General features: G+C 40.2%; 1 protein-coding gene across 4 annotated transcripts in view; it reads left to right on the forward strand.

Annotated features, from left to right (window-relative positions):
- Nucleotides 1-18,869, forward strand: part of LOC135494001 (gamma-aminobutyric acid receptor subunit alpha-6-like) — a 74,961-nt gene that overhangs the window by 3,304 nt on the left and 52,788 nt on the right. For 2 of the 4 annotated variants that reach the window (XM_064781724.1, XM_064781726.1), the window contains exon 2: nucleotides 1,534-1,578. The exons of the other annotated variants lie outside the window; for them this stretch is intronic. In XM_064781724.1, coding sequence (XP_064637794.1) covers nucleotides 1,534-1,578 — 45 coding nt within the window. The remainder of the gene's footprint in view (nucleotides 1-1,533; nucleotides 1,579-18,869) is intronic. 4 annotated transcript variants of the gene reach the window in all.

Genomic DNA, 18,869 nt, shown 5'->3' on the forward strand with positions numbered 1-18,869 from the left:
CACCATTTATCGTTCTGAAAGCCCAATAACCGTCTTAAAACGCCAGTTCTGTTATTGTCTATTCAAACATCATCAAATTTCATGATTGATATATTTTAATCAATGATGACACAATTTTTAACAACTTCTCAATGGTGTTTTTCCGGGTAATACCCTCAGCATTGACAAATTTCAATTTTGTTTGACTTCATTTTGTTTGGTGCCAGTTCAGATCAAACACCTCGCTACCTGACTATGTTTCATTTATTTCTTGCTCATAAGATATCTGCTTGTTCAATTATTACCCAGCTAAGTAATTACATTACGAAATTTCACGTATCATTTGTTTCTTAATCAAAATATATATTAACTTAGCGCCACCTCTATCGCACAATCGTTCCTGAGCCGTACGTTAAACATTGAAGCCTCGGTTGCCTTTTGAGTTTTTGTCCTAAGGGACTCCGTGGATAATTGCTTTTCTTCCACTTATTCTGCATTACGTTTAGAAAATTGTGTGCTGAATTTGGCCAGTGAAATTGTTCACTGATCACTGGTTGGTTAAGCTAGATATGATAATTTATTTTAAAACGGTTATTGCCAACTAAACATTTTTTTGGTACAAATAGAAACTCAAACCACTCCTAGTACCAGTGCTTCAGTTATCCGTCAAGTGACATCGGATTGCTGTTGTATAGTTCAACTCTCCTGTTAATACACATTTTGCAAGCGAATAAGGAAATATCATTAGCTTTCCAATTCACACGATAATTATTGGCAAGCAGCCCGGGAGGTTGCCACTTGATGCGCGTGTAATTGTCATTGTAGACATTAGCACAGTGACCATTGATTAATATGTGATCGTTACTCAGTAGGGTTTGAGTAAATGATGGTCGCTGGCCATGTCTGGAGGTGAATTGGGGGGTGGTACATGTACTTCCTTGAGGTAAAAGCAGCAGATACTAGTATGATTACTAACAGGACAATGATATGCCATTTCTAATACATTCATATACCAATTGTACACTATCGCACATAATTCAGCATTCATCAATACTGCACATTGATTGACACGTTCATTCCTATTCGGTTCATGAAAAGCTTTTGTTAGGTCTTCGATCATGAAATCAGGACCTACGTCGATGTCAACTCTAGTCCAGTAAAATGTACTGCAATGCCCAGTGACGGTCTTGTAATTTCGTCTTGATTATTTTAAATATTTTGGTAGATGCAAACCCCATGACTGCCTTTTTGATACCAAGGGACCCTGAGTTTTATTTTCTCATCAGCGGTGCTTGTGCTCAGATTGATGATTTAGGCATGACATTTCTAGAACTAAAAATCACCGATGTGCATTCTGCACTATCAGCCGAAGCATTATAAGTGGCCGACTATGACTTTTGTGCCATTTCTTCCATATTCGCATGGTTTATGGGATATGTATCTGAGGCATCAGCTAGAGTCAACTTCAGGTATATACAGATGACTTTTGACAAAATCCCATTTCCTCCTGATTTAAACTATGACTGCATTCTAATTATTACCCTCCCCTTGCAGGATAAGTGGGCTTACTGAAAGAAGTAATAGGAATTCATCAAACAGGTTAGACTGTTCATATCATAACATTTTGGGTATCAGATATAAATCCTAGATGTTTTGTGCTAGTTTTGGCGACACCCAGTCGTTTATGCATTGTTTTTCTCGTTTGTTGAGAGTGATTAAGAATAGTTAGCCATTATTTAATATGCAGAACAATATGTGTTTTATTTTACGGCGTAATATTGTATACATATATGTTTGCATGTCTATAGTATAAGAACAATCTTTCAAATGATCAAGTCTGTTGCACCTCATGACCGTTACAGGATAACCTTATAAAGACCTGCGAATTATTTGACCAAACTGTCCATCGGTCGAATTTGAATTATTTTCCGGATTTACTTTTTAATGCGCTGGCAGATCATAACATTTAGCTAAAGACCTGCATTCGTGAACTATTTAATCACTTCCTAAAACAGTACTAGGGCAGGCTTAGGTACTTTTAAGGGTTTACCTTGAGAATTAAGTTTACATGTTTCGATTTAAATTTATGTTTTTTTTCTGCATGTGACTGTGCTTATTTACCAGGATTTCAATCTCGATGTGATTGTATTTCTCCACCTTGAACTTGTCTATAATTCCTTTAGAGTGTCAAGGCACATGACTCATGACATCATCTGACTGGCTTAAAATCTTGACAGCTGAAACAAACAATCCTCGCCAGGCGAATCTCAAATTGACTCGCCAAAACAAATTTCTTGGTTACTTATATTTGAAGGATTAAGAGGGCTAATAATCTTCTTCGTCATCAGCGGTCATTTCGATCTAAATGTCACACCAATGTCGCCATCAGCATAATAAAGTTATTTGTGTAACCCCAAATGACACGCTCTCAGTCAACATCTTCGAAGAAAGTACTGAATCCCTCTCATACATCAAGTCATACAAATAGTAAATGCTGAGAGTCAGCCGTTATTGATAAATGGACGTACTTTACCGACTCGACTCGCGGCTTGATGAAGACTAGTGAATAGTATCGACTAAGGCATAGACATTGTATTTTAGGCAGTAAGATATTGACTACCTACACTCCATAAAGCACTGGAGATGACAGCGAATGCTTGTTTATGAGCCCTACATCATGCTGAGACAACTGACATGGTACCCAGGGGGCCACCAGTCGTTAGTCTGGTGTCAAATCAAGAGATGGTGGAGATCGGTGTCTTTCGATATTCTAGATTTAATTAGCTCAGTTATTAGCTTCAATGGGCGGATTTTAGGAGAGTGGTTGTTTAGTGTGCCAGTCGATCAAGGACAAATGTACGCAATTGCACCGCATCATCTGATACCATCATGTCTGAGAATGGTACTTTTCCCCTCGAATCGATGACTTACAGCACCGAAGAAGCGTTCGCAGATGTTTAGGAGAAATGAATCTTCTACTTTCCGAAATATCTTTGCCGCACACCTTGTAAGATGATGTAGCATTGGTACCCTAGCTACGTAGCAAAGGCAGGATTGCTTATTAAGGACACTCTTGACGAATTTGTTGGATATAGCTGGATATAACATTTCCACAAAATAACCTTGTAATACTAAAAGGAGACATTCAAATGTACATGGAGTAATCTACTAGGCTTACGTAAGTTCCTGATCACGTTTAATACGATCAATGAAGTGGCATTCATGTATTTTTGATATCGCGCAGCCATATCTATTAGTCCTTACATTGCCATGTTCGACAGGTACCCTCAAGAGACACTTGGTTGCGCCATTCCATGCTGCGTTATGGCTACAACAGTTCAACATAGTTACACAATGTCTTATTCTCCTCCCTAAGCTTGGGAAGGAGAATAACTTATCGCCAAGACGTTCGCCTTTCCTAAGTTACTGATACAATGATGTAATCCTGAGGAAAAAAATAGAAATACTACTTAACAGAAAAGGGTATGTTTGTTTCCGTGGGAAGACAAAATACCTCGTTGAGACGCTTTTAGTGATTTACTGCATTTCCGATGAAATATTCTCAGATAATCCGGAACATTTCTGTTTAATTATACCCAGCCGTGTGTTCCTACTTTGATGGATCATTCATTTTACCCTATACAACATTCCCATTACCTCTTGAACCGAAATGATGATACTACTTTTTCATGATTATCTTGGGGAATTGTAGATAAGAGGATCGAGGGAGTTAGGATTTGAATTGTATTGTTACGTCACTGAATGTAATAATGGCCAAAAACCGGTTCTATTTGATGATATTAGTAAGCACAGTTATTACTTTGATAGACTTAGATATTGAATAATACTACATTCTAACATTCATATTCTGGAATGAGGAGAATTGCGTGCAAATACGCAAGCAGCAGCAACTTGGCTGCTATCTTGGAATGGTTCGACGTCTTTCACACGCTAAGACGCTGTAATTAGTCCAGTACCCACTTAGGACTAGTAGTCTGAAGGAATACCAAAGGGCTTTTGCCTGTTCCTGAAGTCTGCCTTATTCAGTGCTATGTGCCTAGTCTCGCCAATTTGATGGGGGATGGGGGTCAAAGCAGTGATCACATAAATGTGCTAAAACCACCCCATTTGTATAAGGATAAAACCAGATTTTGATATTGGCAATACCAATAATCCTATTAATGTATTTACAAAATGAGAGGAAACGAAAATTAACCCTGAGGGTAGACATGGAACCCTTTCCACGTGAACTGTTATTATCATATTATTGCTTCATATGAACACACCCAAGAGCATAGAACCATGTCATTCCCTTTTAACTGTACCAGCCATTATCGATCAGAAATGTCCTCTCGTTTTTAACATATCCTTCCTTTGTATAGATTATAACTCCATCCTTCGACTGGCTGCGGGTTTAGACTATCAAAGATTATATTATCTTGATACATACCGACTTCATGCTTTCCAAAGAGCCGCGGGATATAGGTTTCTTCTTTGAAACCTGGGTCGAATCCATTCTGGAAGAAACATGATCTTAGGTTGGTTCCCCTATTTGGGGCCCAATATTGGCGAAGGACTCTATATGCTGATCCTGTACTGAGCTGGTGCCCCTATTTGTGGCCCAATATTGGCGGAGGAGTCGATATGATGATCCTGTACTGGGCTGGTGCGCCTATTTGGGGCCCAATGTTGGAGGAGGAGTCGATATGCTGATCCTGTACTGGGCTGGTGCCCCTATTTGGTGCCCAATTTTGGCGGAGGACTCGATATGATGATCCTGTACTGGGCTGGTGTGCCTATTTGTGGCCCAATATTGGCGGAGGAGTCGATATGCTGATCCTGTACAGGGCTGGTGCGCCTATTCGGGGCCTAATATTGGCTGAGGACTCGATATGATGATGATCAGCCTCGTTGTCCCCCATTAAGCGAGGGACTAACAAATTGTTTTGTGTGGCATAGAGATAAACTGTCTAGTAAGGTTGCCCTCTGTCAACCTAAGGTTTTTTGATTGCAACGCAATTGACCATGGGCAGCGGCATTGTCAGCGGAAAGTTGACTTTCCAAATCGCTTTAGTTCACCACCAAAAACTTTGATAGCTTTCCGAACTCATCGTGAGTCCATTACTTGCGATAATGGGTCTCCCAAATGAGTATGGCTCATCGGTCCTAAGTAGAATGTAGAAATTGGCTGTCCTCGGGGAGTCTAGGATATGAAGGCCCTGGCTTTTGCGCCGATCGTGAAAGGTAAGAAAGGATTTTAAACATTTGGGTTTCTTTCTTCTGGAAGAGGTGGGAGCCATTGCGTTTAACGGTGTCATTGTGAAATTGTAGGAAGCATGTCAAAATAGCTGCATCTTATCACCCTTTCCCGAGGATGGATTTGAACATTTTATTTGAATAAAACTTTGTTAGATCTGCCTAAGTGTGACGAGAATACGACACGTAATCTTCAAACCTCCTGTCATGAACTTGGAAGGTTGAAATATTGGCACATGATACCAAATCACAATTTAAAAGTAGCAACATGATAACTGGGCGTCTCTGGTCATATTCTTAGCAGCTAATGGTACTTCAAGTTGCGTAAAATATGAATTCATGACAACGAATGATTTTTACATAAAGTAATGAAATGTGACCGTTGAAACAGGAGACGTGTGGAGATGGTCTTTCGGATCAGTGGTCAGTTTTTATTTATTGAGAATTCGTGGACGCCATGGGAAGGTAACCCAACACATCATTTTAGCCAATTAGAAAGTTACCTTTGGACACAACGGGAAGGTATACCAACCCATTAATTAACCACAAATTACCCAGATGCATTGAAGTTATCAGGTACATCAGCTGCATATTGTATTTCTTAATCTCGGGTAAAGCACAACGACGATGCAAAATGGTTACAATGGATTTACTTCACTTAGTAAGAAGCTTTACTACTTCGTAGACTTTTTTGGGTCTCATCGTCACATTCTCCATCAACAGCCTTCCACAATTTCACAATGCTTCCGATCAGAGCACGCTGTTCAAAACATGAGGATGTTCTCACATTCCTCCCTGATATCATGGTGTCGAGTACTCATCCTTAAAGGTCAGGTAAGCCAAGCAAAAGTACAAATTCGTCTATAATCCTGGTTCCCGGTGGCGGGGGGGGGGGGGGGGGGGGGACAATTATTCTTTATCCAAGTGTATAACTGACAAAAGCTCTCGATATGCTTTCTCGCCGAAACTACAATTGATATTATGAGGTACGAGCATTCAATCGGCATTCGTTCCATCCAAAGGCCTTGTCAACCTTTAAGGGAGCAACGAATCATATTTTAATGTTTGTTCATTTACTCTGCTTACTTGAGCCACCTTGAATCCAGATGATGAGAGCGTTCTCCCTTCAAGACGCTGATGTGCTTCACTAGTCACTTCCATCTTCTAACGCTATTGTCCTCTGACACAGACACAGTGTTCTTATCTCGGCCCTGGATCGGCTTCTTTACCATCTGTATATCCTTCCTCCTGGCTTATTCAGGAAACAATCACATCGAAATATGACTCTTCCAATGCTATAATGACGATGTAGATACAATACGCTAATGTATCGCCAGTTGTCCCAGCTAACCGTTTCAAATATGGAGTTCGTGTGACATCATGGTCGGTGAGACATCTGTTCATTGAGCATGCATTCCGCTCGCTGAACATTACGGTCATCCAGACCAAGTTCACTTGAAGTCAACCTTCTATGCGCCATTTTGCAACGTTCCTTTAAACACCCGTTTACTCAGCCCATCAATAAATATTGCTGTGCATCTTATATTGGCCACCAATATGATTTCACATTACGTTTGCCGGAACCGCATTAGCTTTTATGTTTCGATCGGAAAGAAATGCATTATTTTCTTTTGACAATAACATAGGCTCAAAATCAGGTTCACTTAATTAAATGAAGTCGTGATACATTCGCCGTACTGAACTCAAGGTGGAAATGTCAACCCTGACATCATACCAATATAAGCCTCAAGCACATCGGTTTATCAGTATTGATGATAAAAGTAAATGGTAATATTAGGTTGTAAACCTTAAGCCGGACCTGTCTTCCAGCATTGATAAGAGACAGGAGGTAAAAATTGGCGTCTTCGTCACGAACCGGGTAACGCTGTAGTGGCACACGCAACACTGCACTATTGTAATAAAGGTGAAATGGTCCCTCATTCTCTAGAATATTAGAATATCTGCAGTCAAAGCAATAAGGAGTTGAAGTTCGTATACGAAAACAAGTAGGCACTGAGTGTCAGGAAAATCGGTTCCGGTGTGAAGATGTCGGGCTAATTGGACAAAACATAGAGAATCAAACGTTACTTTTGAGCAAGCAAAGAGCCTAGATTTCGATTCAATCGTACCACTTGTCAAGGCTCCGACAGTGCTAGATCACACCCTGACGGTACTTAGCCTTTCCCATTCGTAAAAACATGACAAGAGGCCTACTCTGTCGTCATGCGGCGGTGTGCTTCTTTGAGCTGAATGAAAATCATCTAAACTGCTGGATGGCGCAGGTGCTTTTAGATAAATGTGTTTATAATGCAACGGTCGACATAGAAAATTCCATCAGTTCTCAGAATCACCGCTGTATTTCAAGCCAGTCCAGACAGGCCGATGTAGGCTAAGCGTTCTGAAATTGCATTACGGTGTGCATTGCATAACAAGTAAGACTGTTTTCGGAGATGAACGTTTGGCTAGTCATGAATCATGAAACTTTGTTATCTATTTTATCATCACATGGTAATTTGGTGGGCCTGTTTTTGCTTGAAACTGTAGTAATGACGGTGGTGCCCTGAACTTGCGTTATCCATCATTTTGTTGGAATCCCTTCAACGTATGGAGTGGCTTACATTAGATGGTAGACTATGGGGACTAGAAAAAGGAAGCAACTGTTCTCTTAAACCACATGTGAATAATTCTTCTGTACAGACTCCCCAGTGGCATCGTTTTTTAACCGTGTCTGATAAAAGAATCGAGCTTTACAAGAATCAATTCGTGAAATCTTCACAGAGCTATGTGCAAATGCAGCAAACGTGCCATTAGTTTCGCCACAAACTCAGATATATTGCTGATTAATATGAACGGGTGACACTAGCCGCTGAGACGAATACTAATTGAAGATGAAGTGATGTCTGTTTTTGGTTAAATGGCCAACTATTCATCTTAAAAGGGCCATCAATCTTTACAATTGAAACAGTTTTTCGGAGTGTAATGGGTGTTTTGTAATGCACGTTTATTTTCATTTACTATTGTAACATGAGAATATCGTGTGTTGTCGCTGTCTTCATTGGAGGATTTCGAGTGCTTTCGATATTGGGAAGGTTTAATGGCGTTGACATATCATGATAATTTCCGTATTTTGATTATTCAGAATCAATCTTAGTTAGGTGAACAAGAGCGTTCCCAAGAAAGTTTACCATATTTCTTCTCAACAATCTCCTTACAACTGAATGACGTTGACTGCAGTTAAAGCGTGGCGCTTACTTCGGTCACAGCATCAGTGAATCATGTTGAAACACAACCATTTAGATGAGGCAAGATAAACCGCTGTGAATAGTTGACTTCTTAGGTCATTAAGATCCATCCAAATGATTATTTTCCATTGAAGTTCATCTGTTCCATCCCAAGCTAATCTAGACCAGGCACACATATTATACACGGCGATTCAAACGTTAATATACTGTTGTGATTTGCTCAAATGAGGCCGACGTCCCATGCGTCCTTCAATAAATATAAGCCGCGGCAAGCACGACATGTGTATGACAACTTGGGGCATTAGATGATATCCAGGGCGAGATAGAACATCAACCTTGCGAGTGGAAGGTTTGAACTGATTGCATCCTCTGTGACTTCATTTACCCTATCCTCTTGCGAAGATCGATAAAAGCGACCTGATATAATGAATAAATTTTGCTTTGACAATAAAACCAAAATTTAATGAAAATTAGTCAACTGTGTATGAGAAGTCATCCGCTTGATACGAAACCGTAAACACTGTTTACACTCTGTGGCGCAGCTCGATGCGGTATGCATCAATGGAAGTCACATTGTCTTTGAAGAGATACTTTTTTGTCTATTTCGATTGGGTTCTGCAAAAAGGATTCTGGTATTGGTGGCAAGATTCTGGGCAGCAGAGGAGGAGTCTTTTTATGGGATGAATCAATATATGCTGCTTCAAAAATCAGCCTCCAATGTCAATTAAGATTGACATTCTATTAGCAAGCTGTTTATCTTATACGTTGATCGAAGTTAATTACAAGACACGTCATTAATCCAACATCCACCACTGTAAAAGTGCCTTTTCCATCTTTAGTCAGCTGGCATGAACAGAACGATAATGTGGCAGTTGTTATGGTCCTTGAGAACACATGGGACTGGCATGACATCACAGAGTACAGACAAAAGTCAATAAACGAATCTGCAACAAAAGCATCCGACTTTGGTGTAATCGGTAAGCACGTGTATTGCTTTAGGGAGGTTGCAGTGCCATTTTAGCTAAGCAGTGTGATCAACATCGTTCTGATCTCCCTTGTAAATTTTGGGTATCACGACTTTGATTCCGGTTACCTCTGTAAGCATAGATATCGCGAAGTCCAATGTCGTCAATGCTATTCAATCAAGAGACCCATAAGTTAGTTTGTTGAAAGACATCGAGTTCGTTTTCTCTTTTAGTTACTTGGTTACTGATGGCAAGTTGTCTTTATCGTAGCACTTAATTGTTCCGTTGAGTCGGCCACTGGCACCTCTTCCTTCAGCTGCCGGTGTCAATATCTTCAAATGGTGGATGACTGGGACATTTAATCATTCGTATTTGACCCAGTGATTGCTTCTCTTCGTAAATGTTGTCGAATATTTTGTCTTGGTCAGGAAGGACTCGTACAGCCTGAAGGAGAGATATGAGGCATTTCTGAGCTGATACTTGGACCTGTTATTACTGATAATCATGCCGTAGGACGTGGTAGGGTTCACCTTTGGTAAAAAAAGTCTTGACTGATGAACCTATGTCATTGATCTAATACCGTGGATCTGATATATAATTAGGGACGTGCTGGTTGCTGAGTATCAAGGGAGTTATGATGAGTGTGCCTTATTCGATCAGGTTTGAGACCGGTCGATACGTAACGTACAGGCAGCCGAAATGTGTTGGATTTCTGAGCTATTGTTTTTTCTGACGGAGTCGGAATAAGCTCTACTAATGATTTATTCCTCCGTTTACCTTATCAAAATGAAAGATAACTGTTTAAGAATCGGTGACGCTAAAATTCGTTCTTGTGGGTCGATACGCGCGATCTTCGCATAATAATAATGATTATTATCATAATTATTACAGGATGTTTCTAACAGAAGAAATGTGCCTCATGTCGAAGACGCACTAGATAATTACTAACTAAAATTTGGTGGTAAAAGCAACGACGAAACCCTTATAGCGAGGATCATGAGGGCAGTGTGACTCAGCGTGTCGTGGATCTCTCAAGTTTCTCTAGGAATTCGACCCCACACTGCCTGAATACACTATTTAAGTGCTAGGTTACTTGTCTCAGCTGAGCTTTTAAATGGGTTTCATCTGCAACGAATTCACCCCAAAAGGCCAGGTTTGTCTGCATGGTTAACCTTCACATCCATCAGTAACAACTGGGCCCATCGTGAACAAACGATTACCCTTAGCGGCAATACCTAACAAAAGTAGCAAAGTACGTGTGAGCAAGAACATTAGGTCTGCCACGTCCGACGATTTGGCAGTTCTTCACCAACCTAACCAAATATATGGGGAAACAACTTGGACTTTAACTATCAAGTCGTCACACTTATAACATAAGTGCCTAACTCATTTATTGTACTTTTGAGAAAATCAAAGAAAACCTATCCAATTTTTCAAAAAGCTTATTTTCAATTAACCTTACAAAAGTATTTAACAACAGTGCAATAATAGTACAATAACAGATTTTGCCTCATATGGCTTACATAAGGCCTGAACTGACGTAGGCATAAATGCAACTAACAATAATTGGACAGAGGCACTTTCCATCACTGACTAAGGCATTTTCCCACATATGATGTAACATAGGCAGTTGTGCCTGTGGAAAAATGATTCTGCCAGAGAAAAATAATAGTAAGCCTGTATCTGAGAGAAAAATGCCGATGTCAAATGGTTGAGTTAGGCGAAAATGCTTGTTCTATGTAATCTGCGACGTGATTGGTTGTTTGACTGAGGCATATAGTCCAGATTGTGTGGCTTACAAGGAGGAGCCAATTCTGTAAAAAATCTCAATTTGGCCAAAAAGTGAGTTAGGCACTCATTTGTGATAGCTTCGTCAAATCCGAACAGTTTAAGTGATAGAATATGACTTGATCGGCGCTGCTGCAGTCCCCTCGTTCGGAGACGACACAAATGGTCAATCAGTGTTTGTGCGGCAGTGTTCCTCTTTTATCGTAACAAAGGGAATTAGATATTACAGATTCAATTACAACACCCTCTCTTCATCTACGCATTTGGCAAATTGAGTTATGCATTTTTAATGTCCACAAGGGTGCTTCTGAAATTAGACTTTTGATCAGAGAGAAGCGTGGCTCAGAGGTTGTTGCGGTGACGTGAAAATACGAGAACGCTTTATTAGCGTACATTAGATACTGTGGTGAAGGGCTTCGGTACAGGCAGATGTGCCCGACATAAATTTTACGAAAGTTTTACACAACATCTAAAGTTGGGGGGGGGGGGGCTTTTTTTCAAGTCCAAAAAAGGTTTTCACTGGTTTTTTGTTTTCTGCTCAAAATGAACCAACATCATCAGTCCCAAAACTTTTTTGACTTTGAAAATTTTTCAAAATTTTGAACTGACCGAATTTTGACTTGTTTTCCTGCTAACCCTTCCTTACCCTAACCCTGAAAAATTTCTAAGTACAAAAAAAATTTTCACTGTTTTTTTGTTTTCTGCTCCAAATGACCCAAAATCATCAGTCCCAAAACTTTTTTGAATTTGAAAATTTTTAAAGATTTTGAGGTGACTGAAAGTTGAAAAAATTTCAAGTCCAAAAGATGATGCCATATTGCTAGTGGCCATTGCATGCATCGGGTTATTCTGCCGTTAGTACTTCCTTTGGCTCAATCTGCATATTATGAACGTCATCAGAATACATCAACTCGTTTATATTATTAGTAACGAAGATAAAACCACTTGAGAAGAGTCTCAAAATGTCCGGCATCCCAACTGTCTTAACAATGTATCATGTAAAGCGCACAATCAACAATACCATATATTGATTTACCATCCCTTTAGGAGGCTTATCGATTGTATTGGTCCACTTTAAGACTGAGATATACCGTTCGAACCCCTGGCATTTCCTGGTTGGTGTGGTCAAGATTTTAAAAACCAATTACATAGTTTAAGAAACGACACGCTTCACTGTCTGGAATGTTTTGAGGTGATATTGATTTGCATTTAGGATTCTGGTCACACAAGAATAAGGATATCAGTCATGTCTTGATACACTTCATTATACACAAGTGAAAGTAATACCTCGCCAACACCTGGTCTTAATAATGAAAATAGACATACCACGAAAGCTGTTCATAACAAAACGAAGTGTCCTGAGAGTCCTATAAAGTCCTTGAAGTTGCATCTGAATACATCAATATGACATTGCGAGGAGTCAATACCGATAGTGGCTGAGGAAGCCAGAATTAGTTTGTCTCTATCGACTGGCTCAAACCGGAAGATTAGCAGCAACAGTTGTTAGAATATACGCAACTAACCAATGCATTCAAATCGAGTTAAAATGTGGTGACTGCAAGAAGATGTCAAGAGTACATGTTACTTTCACCTCTCCTGGGGAATCAAGAGGTGGCATTAGAAAACTGTTCTCTCGTAGAAAAATAGAAAAAATGCGAATAATTGTTGCTCAGGTAATACTTGTTGAATCCAAGCGTCGTCAGCTGATTTCAACACTTTTAAACATCAAAGCAAGGCGAGGAAATATAATGGACGATGGTAGAGTGTCAATCTTGCGTTCCCTACGCAAGATGCGCTCGTATGTTTAAACACTGTCTTCAAGTTATATCGTGCAGCAGTGTTCTTAAAGGAAACTTTAATTACTCGGGTAAAATGAATAAAGTCTTTTATTATCAGGGCATTAATGGTATTTGACTTATGGAACAGATGATGGCAGTTCAAATGAAACGGTTAATCATGTTTCCCTCCTGGAATTTAAATATGATGATAAGACTCTGGGGTGATAAGTGGCTTTGACTACATGTGACCGTTCAAGAAAATGGGTTGTGTGGGTATAATGAAGGATATATGGTCCTTTGATTAATGTGACTGACAGTCAGAGTTGGATTGCCCTGGAGCGCTTCCCCAATTAATCCGCAAAGCTGAGATGGCCTCCTTCCGTGCTAACACTCACTCCTCATGTCATCCTACTAATAATAGATAGTTGGACTAAATGTCCTTCGGTTAAACTGGGCCCAGATTGATGTACAGATAATATTTCTGTTCCATGACTGAGGCACACTTGTTCTGTACTTATTCACTGACAATCTTAAGTTGAAGCAATTCACCAAGGACAGGGGTACAAGACGTGCTGGCTAGATTCAAATTGGTGTCTCCTTTTTGGCTCTGTCGTATATCAGCAATTCGGTTTACCTCTATGGGTATCTCTTGTTTTCAATCAAGTCAGGTGATCAGCTAAAACAGCCTTTAGGTGATTCACGGACAACACTAAAAGATAGCGTTTACGAAACGACCTCTATGTGATTCACGGGCAGCAGTAAAGATAGCCTTCATAAAACCACCTTTATTTGATTCAAGGGCAACACTAAAGATAGCATTCAAGAAACGACCTTTATGTGATTCACGGGCAACAATAAATATATATAGCTTCATTAGAACCAAGTCTTAGATGCGAATTTCAGTTAGATTGATATGTACTAGTGGATTGATTAGGGACCAAAACTGTCATAGATCGAGTATTATAGGATTATCAACTAGACAGGTTATCAGGTTTTCCATTTATTTTGCTTTATTTCCTTGAAGATCGTGGAATAGATGAGAGTTAAGGAACATGTCTACTCTGCTAGCTTTCTTTTCATCTACTCTGCCACTCTTCATATTCACTCTGATCCACTTTCGCCAACCTGTAGAGAAAGACCACAGTTACACATCATAAACTGTAACATTTGATATATGACATTCGCAAGGAGTTAGAAAATATGAAAGCCCCCCCCATCCCCGCATCCAAACACACGCACACACCTCCACCACCACGAAAAAATAACATATTATATGGCATATTCCCTGGCTGTGTAAAAGCACCATCCTCCACAGACCCTTGCTCTAAAGCAGGGTGCCAATGAGTCAGGACCGGAATTAGCCTCGTTACGTCCGTGCCTGGCACCCTTGAAAATGTTAAACAATTTAAATCCAACTCTAGTTTACCAGATAATCAGGTACATGTCACATATGGTAGTTGTTATCAAAAGCTGGTTTCTGCTAACTGAATTCGATTTAGGCGCAAGATCAAAGGGAAGGTAGATGATTCAGTCTCACTTTGAGTTCGCACGAAATATGTTTCTCTAATTGGTTTGTGGTCTTAATCATCTCCTGTTGAATGACTGATAGAAACTAAATGGGTGGTTTTAGATTTTATTCTTTACACATATTTGGAAAGAGAAACGTTTGCCTTATGAATTCTTTAATTCGCGTGCTATGAATTAAACCAAGTTTGTTCGTCGATCTGTTAACTGTTAACTTAAGAATCGCATCTGCAAACCGGAGATTCTCTGGACGATGGTGCAAGGAGGGATTGTAGCGTTTAATCCTTAGACCTCATCATTTGACACTCAAAGTCAATTCTATAACCATATGTTATGATGACAGTCTCCGAATGTATCTGTTATAGAAGAAGCTCCCCTAAGAACGTGTGTCACCTGCTGATCCTGACATTTGCACTCTTTTCTGAATGACATTCGAAATGACAAATGAAGTTAGAGGTTGGATGTGTCGGTCAAAGTACCTGTCATAGCAGCGTCTCAATCACTAGAAATGGGAAAGCAAATTGAATCATGTGATGGTGATTTGATTGAGCCAAGGTTGCAACGGTTAAGTGGTCAAGGCATTAATGCTACTGTGGCACTTAAGCTTTTGCTAGAACTTGAGCTAATCAGATATTGTATTTCTTCTGAGCCGCCAGAAAACATTGGTGATTGTACGACTGTGCGTGAAGTTACGAGTGTGATGGAAAAGCACCATCTCTTTCTTTCCATAAAGCGGTATTAATAACCATTCTCTTGACTTACTGGCTGTAGCTTTACACCGTGTAGTCGACATCATTTTTAAACTCGTGTATTCACTTTTTATGTAATTTGTCGTTCTGGATATAATCATTTTATTTTATTTATTTTTTTCTCGTACTCTCGCACATTTCAGGAAATTGTGCATTGTGCGCTTACATGATTAGGTGCATTGAACAAAACAAATAAGAGATGTAACACTGTTGTATAATAACAAACTACATATATATTACATAGTGGGGCGGCCACTCATGCTCATGCCAGATGCTAAATTGCATCCGACAGCTCATCTCTGTCAAAGAGGTGATAATCACCCCTGTCCCTCATCAACAGAAGATCCCTGAGCACGCTACCTGTGTCATTCATTTCGATTTCGCCAACTTGGTTACCCCTTCTAATCAGGTTGTCCCTATCGGTCCCTATCCTCTCACAAAGTACATTGATGTTTCCCCAGACAGAGGAAGTACTCCCGTAAAAAACTAATTTTGCAGACATTTCAACCAATTCGTTATTGCTTCTCAGAGCAGTCTTAAGGAAATTTAAGAACCTGCTGTACAACTGAAACTCCGGTTTGTTATCCCGGCATATAGTAGGCAACAAATTTGAGTGAGTCCTACATGGTAATTTAAATCGTTTCCTTATACATTTCCTCAAGGTCGTAAGCAATCTACCCATGTGCCTAGAAGAAAAGTCCCAGAGCACGCTGCCGTATAAACACATGACATATGTTTTGAACAGGCGATATTTTGCATCGCAATGTCGCAATGACCAATTTCCCTAATGAGTTGGGGTTTCGCATATCGCGGCATATTGCCCTTAACCATAATAACACAACCAGTGAAACAAGACACCGTGTGCAAGGCACATTATACATTTCAAGAATAGCTGCGATTGAAAGGTGTTGAACACACCTACCCTACCGATGCCAGTTCTACATGATTGCGTCATAGGTAACCTGGCTTCCTGGTTCCTCCGCTCCACCTAGTTAAAGAACGTGCTCAAGTATAAATCATAGCGTGTCTCTCTATTAAGTCTCTCTGGGTGTATAAGAATTGATCTGAGAGTGATCAATTCAATATGTATAGACCAGCCGCCTCCTTACGTTCGCCTGATGGAATTCACAACCATTTATCAAAGAGTTGAAAACCACAATCACGAAGAGAACAGGATGAAAGAGGATTATGAATTACGTACTTGCTATTCTCTTTCAAAGTGATCAACAGCATCACTTTGATGCTTGAGACGTAATGCGATGAGTTTTCACCATTCTTCTCGTTTTCCTGTGATTGCATGATGGTGATTGAGAAGAATTGTGATTGTTGCTGTCGTCCCTGAGTTGTAATGTTCAAGATCATGGTGATGCCGAGATGCATTTTTGTAGTGCGGTGGAATGTTTTGATCATCTGAAATAACTAGAGTTTTGCTTGCATTCCGAATGTCTTATCGCCTATTTGCTGGGAACGAACAGTCCAAGAAGTTGCTAGTCGTCGATTGCCTTGTATAATGCACTTTTAATTCATTCGGCATTTCAACCTGGCCTTCACGGTCTGTTTCTATCGGGACATTTTGGAAACACTTCTCCTCACAATACCTTTTGAATAGTTCCTCAAGCCACTAAAACTTGTCGTATGTTCTCCAGGTTGGAGAGGGTTTGAACTCAGTCTTCGCCCAGACCATGCCTGCAAGTACAAAGTGTAGTTTGTGGAAGCTTTGCACCGCATTGCCACTTTCTGGCCATGGTATGGATACTGTTGTACATAGTTCATGCTTGAGTATTACCTTCTGGGTCAAGGATTGGCTTAACTGTATCATGCTTCTGTTTTGCTACCAACCAATGCTCAGGAGATATGTTAGGTAAACATGCCTAAGATGTTATTGTTTTCCGACATAACATTCTATGATAAATGTAGTCTCATCTTGGTCAGAATCTCGTATTTGTGTATGGGTGTGCTGAGATCTATTGTTGTTTAAAGGAATTGGCGGCTTTTACTTCTTCTTCTCTTCCTTACATCTCTTCTTTACTTTACTTCTTTACTTTAGTTTCTGACTTTTCCGCTACCCGAAGTGTAAAAGTTGCATTAAAAAGTCAGATTTGCCAGACTACTCCTGTTTTTTACGCTGATCGTAACCTTTCGATCTACTATATAGGTTATATAGGTTACATAATATAGTATGTCTTTTGTAGTTCATGGTCGATGGAGCCACTGCGGTAGAGTCACTCCATGAAGGGCAATGATAGATCCATGGTTGAGAGCCAACCACCAACTGATCTCTCTGCATCCCGCACTCTCACCTACTACCTGTCCGAACGCATCGATTCTCAATATTCCTTCTTAATCGATTTCGTCATCTGCATTGAAATCCTGTCAGAATTGATTATTATCTTAGTGATATGTTTCCTGTTGTTTATGGTGTGGCCGACTTGACTTGCTTCAGAACATTATTCCACACGAGAGGTCAGCGAGAATGGCTTGGTTTATTTCACTTCGGTACTATCATGCAAAACTATTTGTCTTGAGTGTGTGGATGTCGTGGTCAAGTTAAGGTGATAATAATCTGTTGTTTTGTACATGACTTGACATCTACTGCAGTAGTGGTTATTCCAGGCAAGCCTTGAACAATGTGAACAGTCGTGTGGACATCTTTTGTCTCAGGTAAAGGTGGTGATTCCGGGAGTGTGGTGGAAGTCAAGTTCCATTGTCTGTGTAGTCTGTGCACCCATACGTACTGGTATAAGAGACAATATTTTCACGCCTGTATGCCATTTCATGCACCAAAGGGTTGCATGAAATCTATCTGTCCTTCATGCAAATCCGTCATGAATATGGTGTGGCTGTTTGCAATCAAAACATATCCCATGATCTGGCGCGCACGCAGCAATTCCCCATCCCATTCTATTAACGCTCTGATTATTATCTCGGCCAGTTGGAATCCAATGCTCAAATCCTCAATTAACCGGGGATTGGTATATAGCATAGGAAAAATGACGGGCAAATCTATGATAAGACCGCAGCAGTTACGTTGTGCTTGATACAAATGAGGTTATCGCCGTTGATTACAATATTTAAACAGACCGCACACTACTGATTCAGGTATTTTTTGTCCCGACGACATACAAGCATGCAGTTAAGGTTCTCATAATTTGAAACAACCTGGCCTAGAGTTTGAATACGAACTGAGCAGGGTTATGGTAAATGTAGCAAGTGTACCATGAAACAAGATGACAGTTCTATTGAAAAGCCACCTTTCCGGATGCGATCTCAATAGCACCCATTCCAATAATCGGAACTGAACTCTCACGTACATTGACGCTAAGATAGAGTTTGATAAAACGAAACAACTGCGCTGGCACCTGACTGACATCTTAACACAAAGGACTGAGTGGGACTAGACCGTGAAGCGAATGGCCAGCTATCAGACATCACATGAATGTATCAGTGTTTAACAAACTAACAACCATGTGTCAGACGAACACGAAGTTACCCGTGACCTCATCAGGCTGATTGATGCCTTCGATGGATATCTGACTCGTAGACATCAAGGCAAGGGCAACGTTCCACTGCTAAATACATGAATACCAC

This window comes from Lineus longissimus, chromosome 9, assembly GCF_910592395.1.
Source record: "Lineus longissimus chromosome 9, tnLinLong1.2, whole genome shotgun sequence".
Classification (NCBI taxonomy): domain Eukaryota; kingdom Metazoa; phylum Nemertea; class Pilidiophora; order Heteronemertea; family Lineidae; genus Lineus; species Lineus longissimus.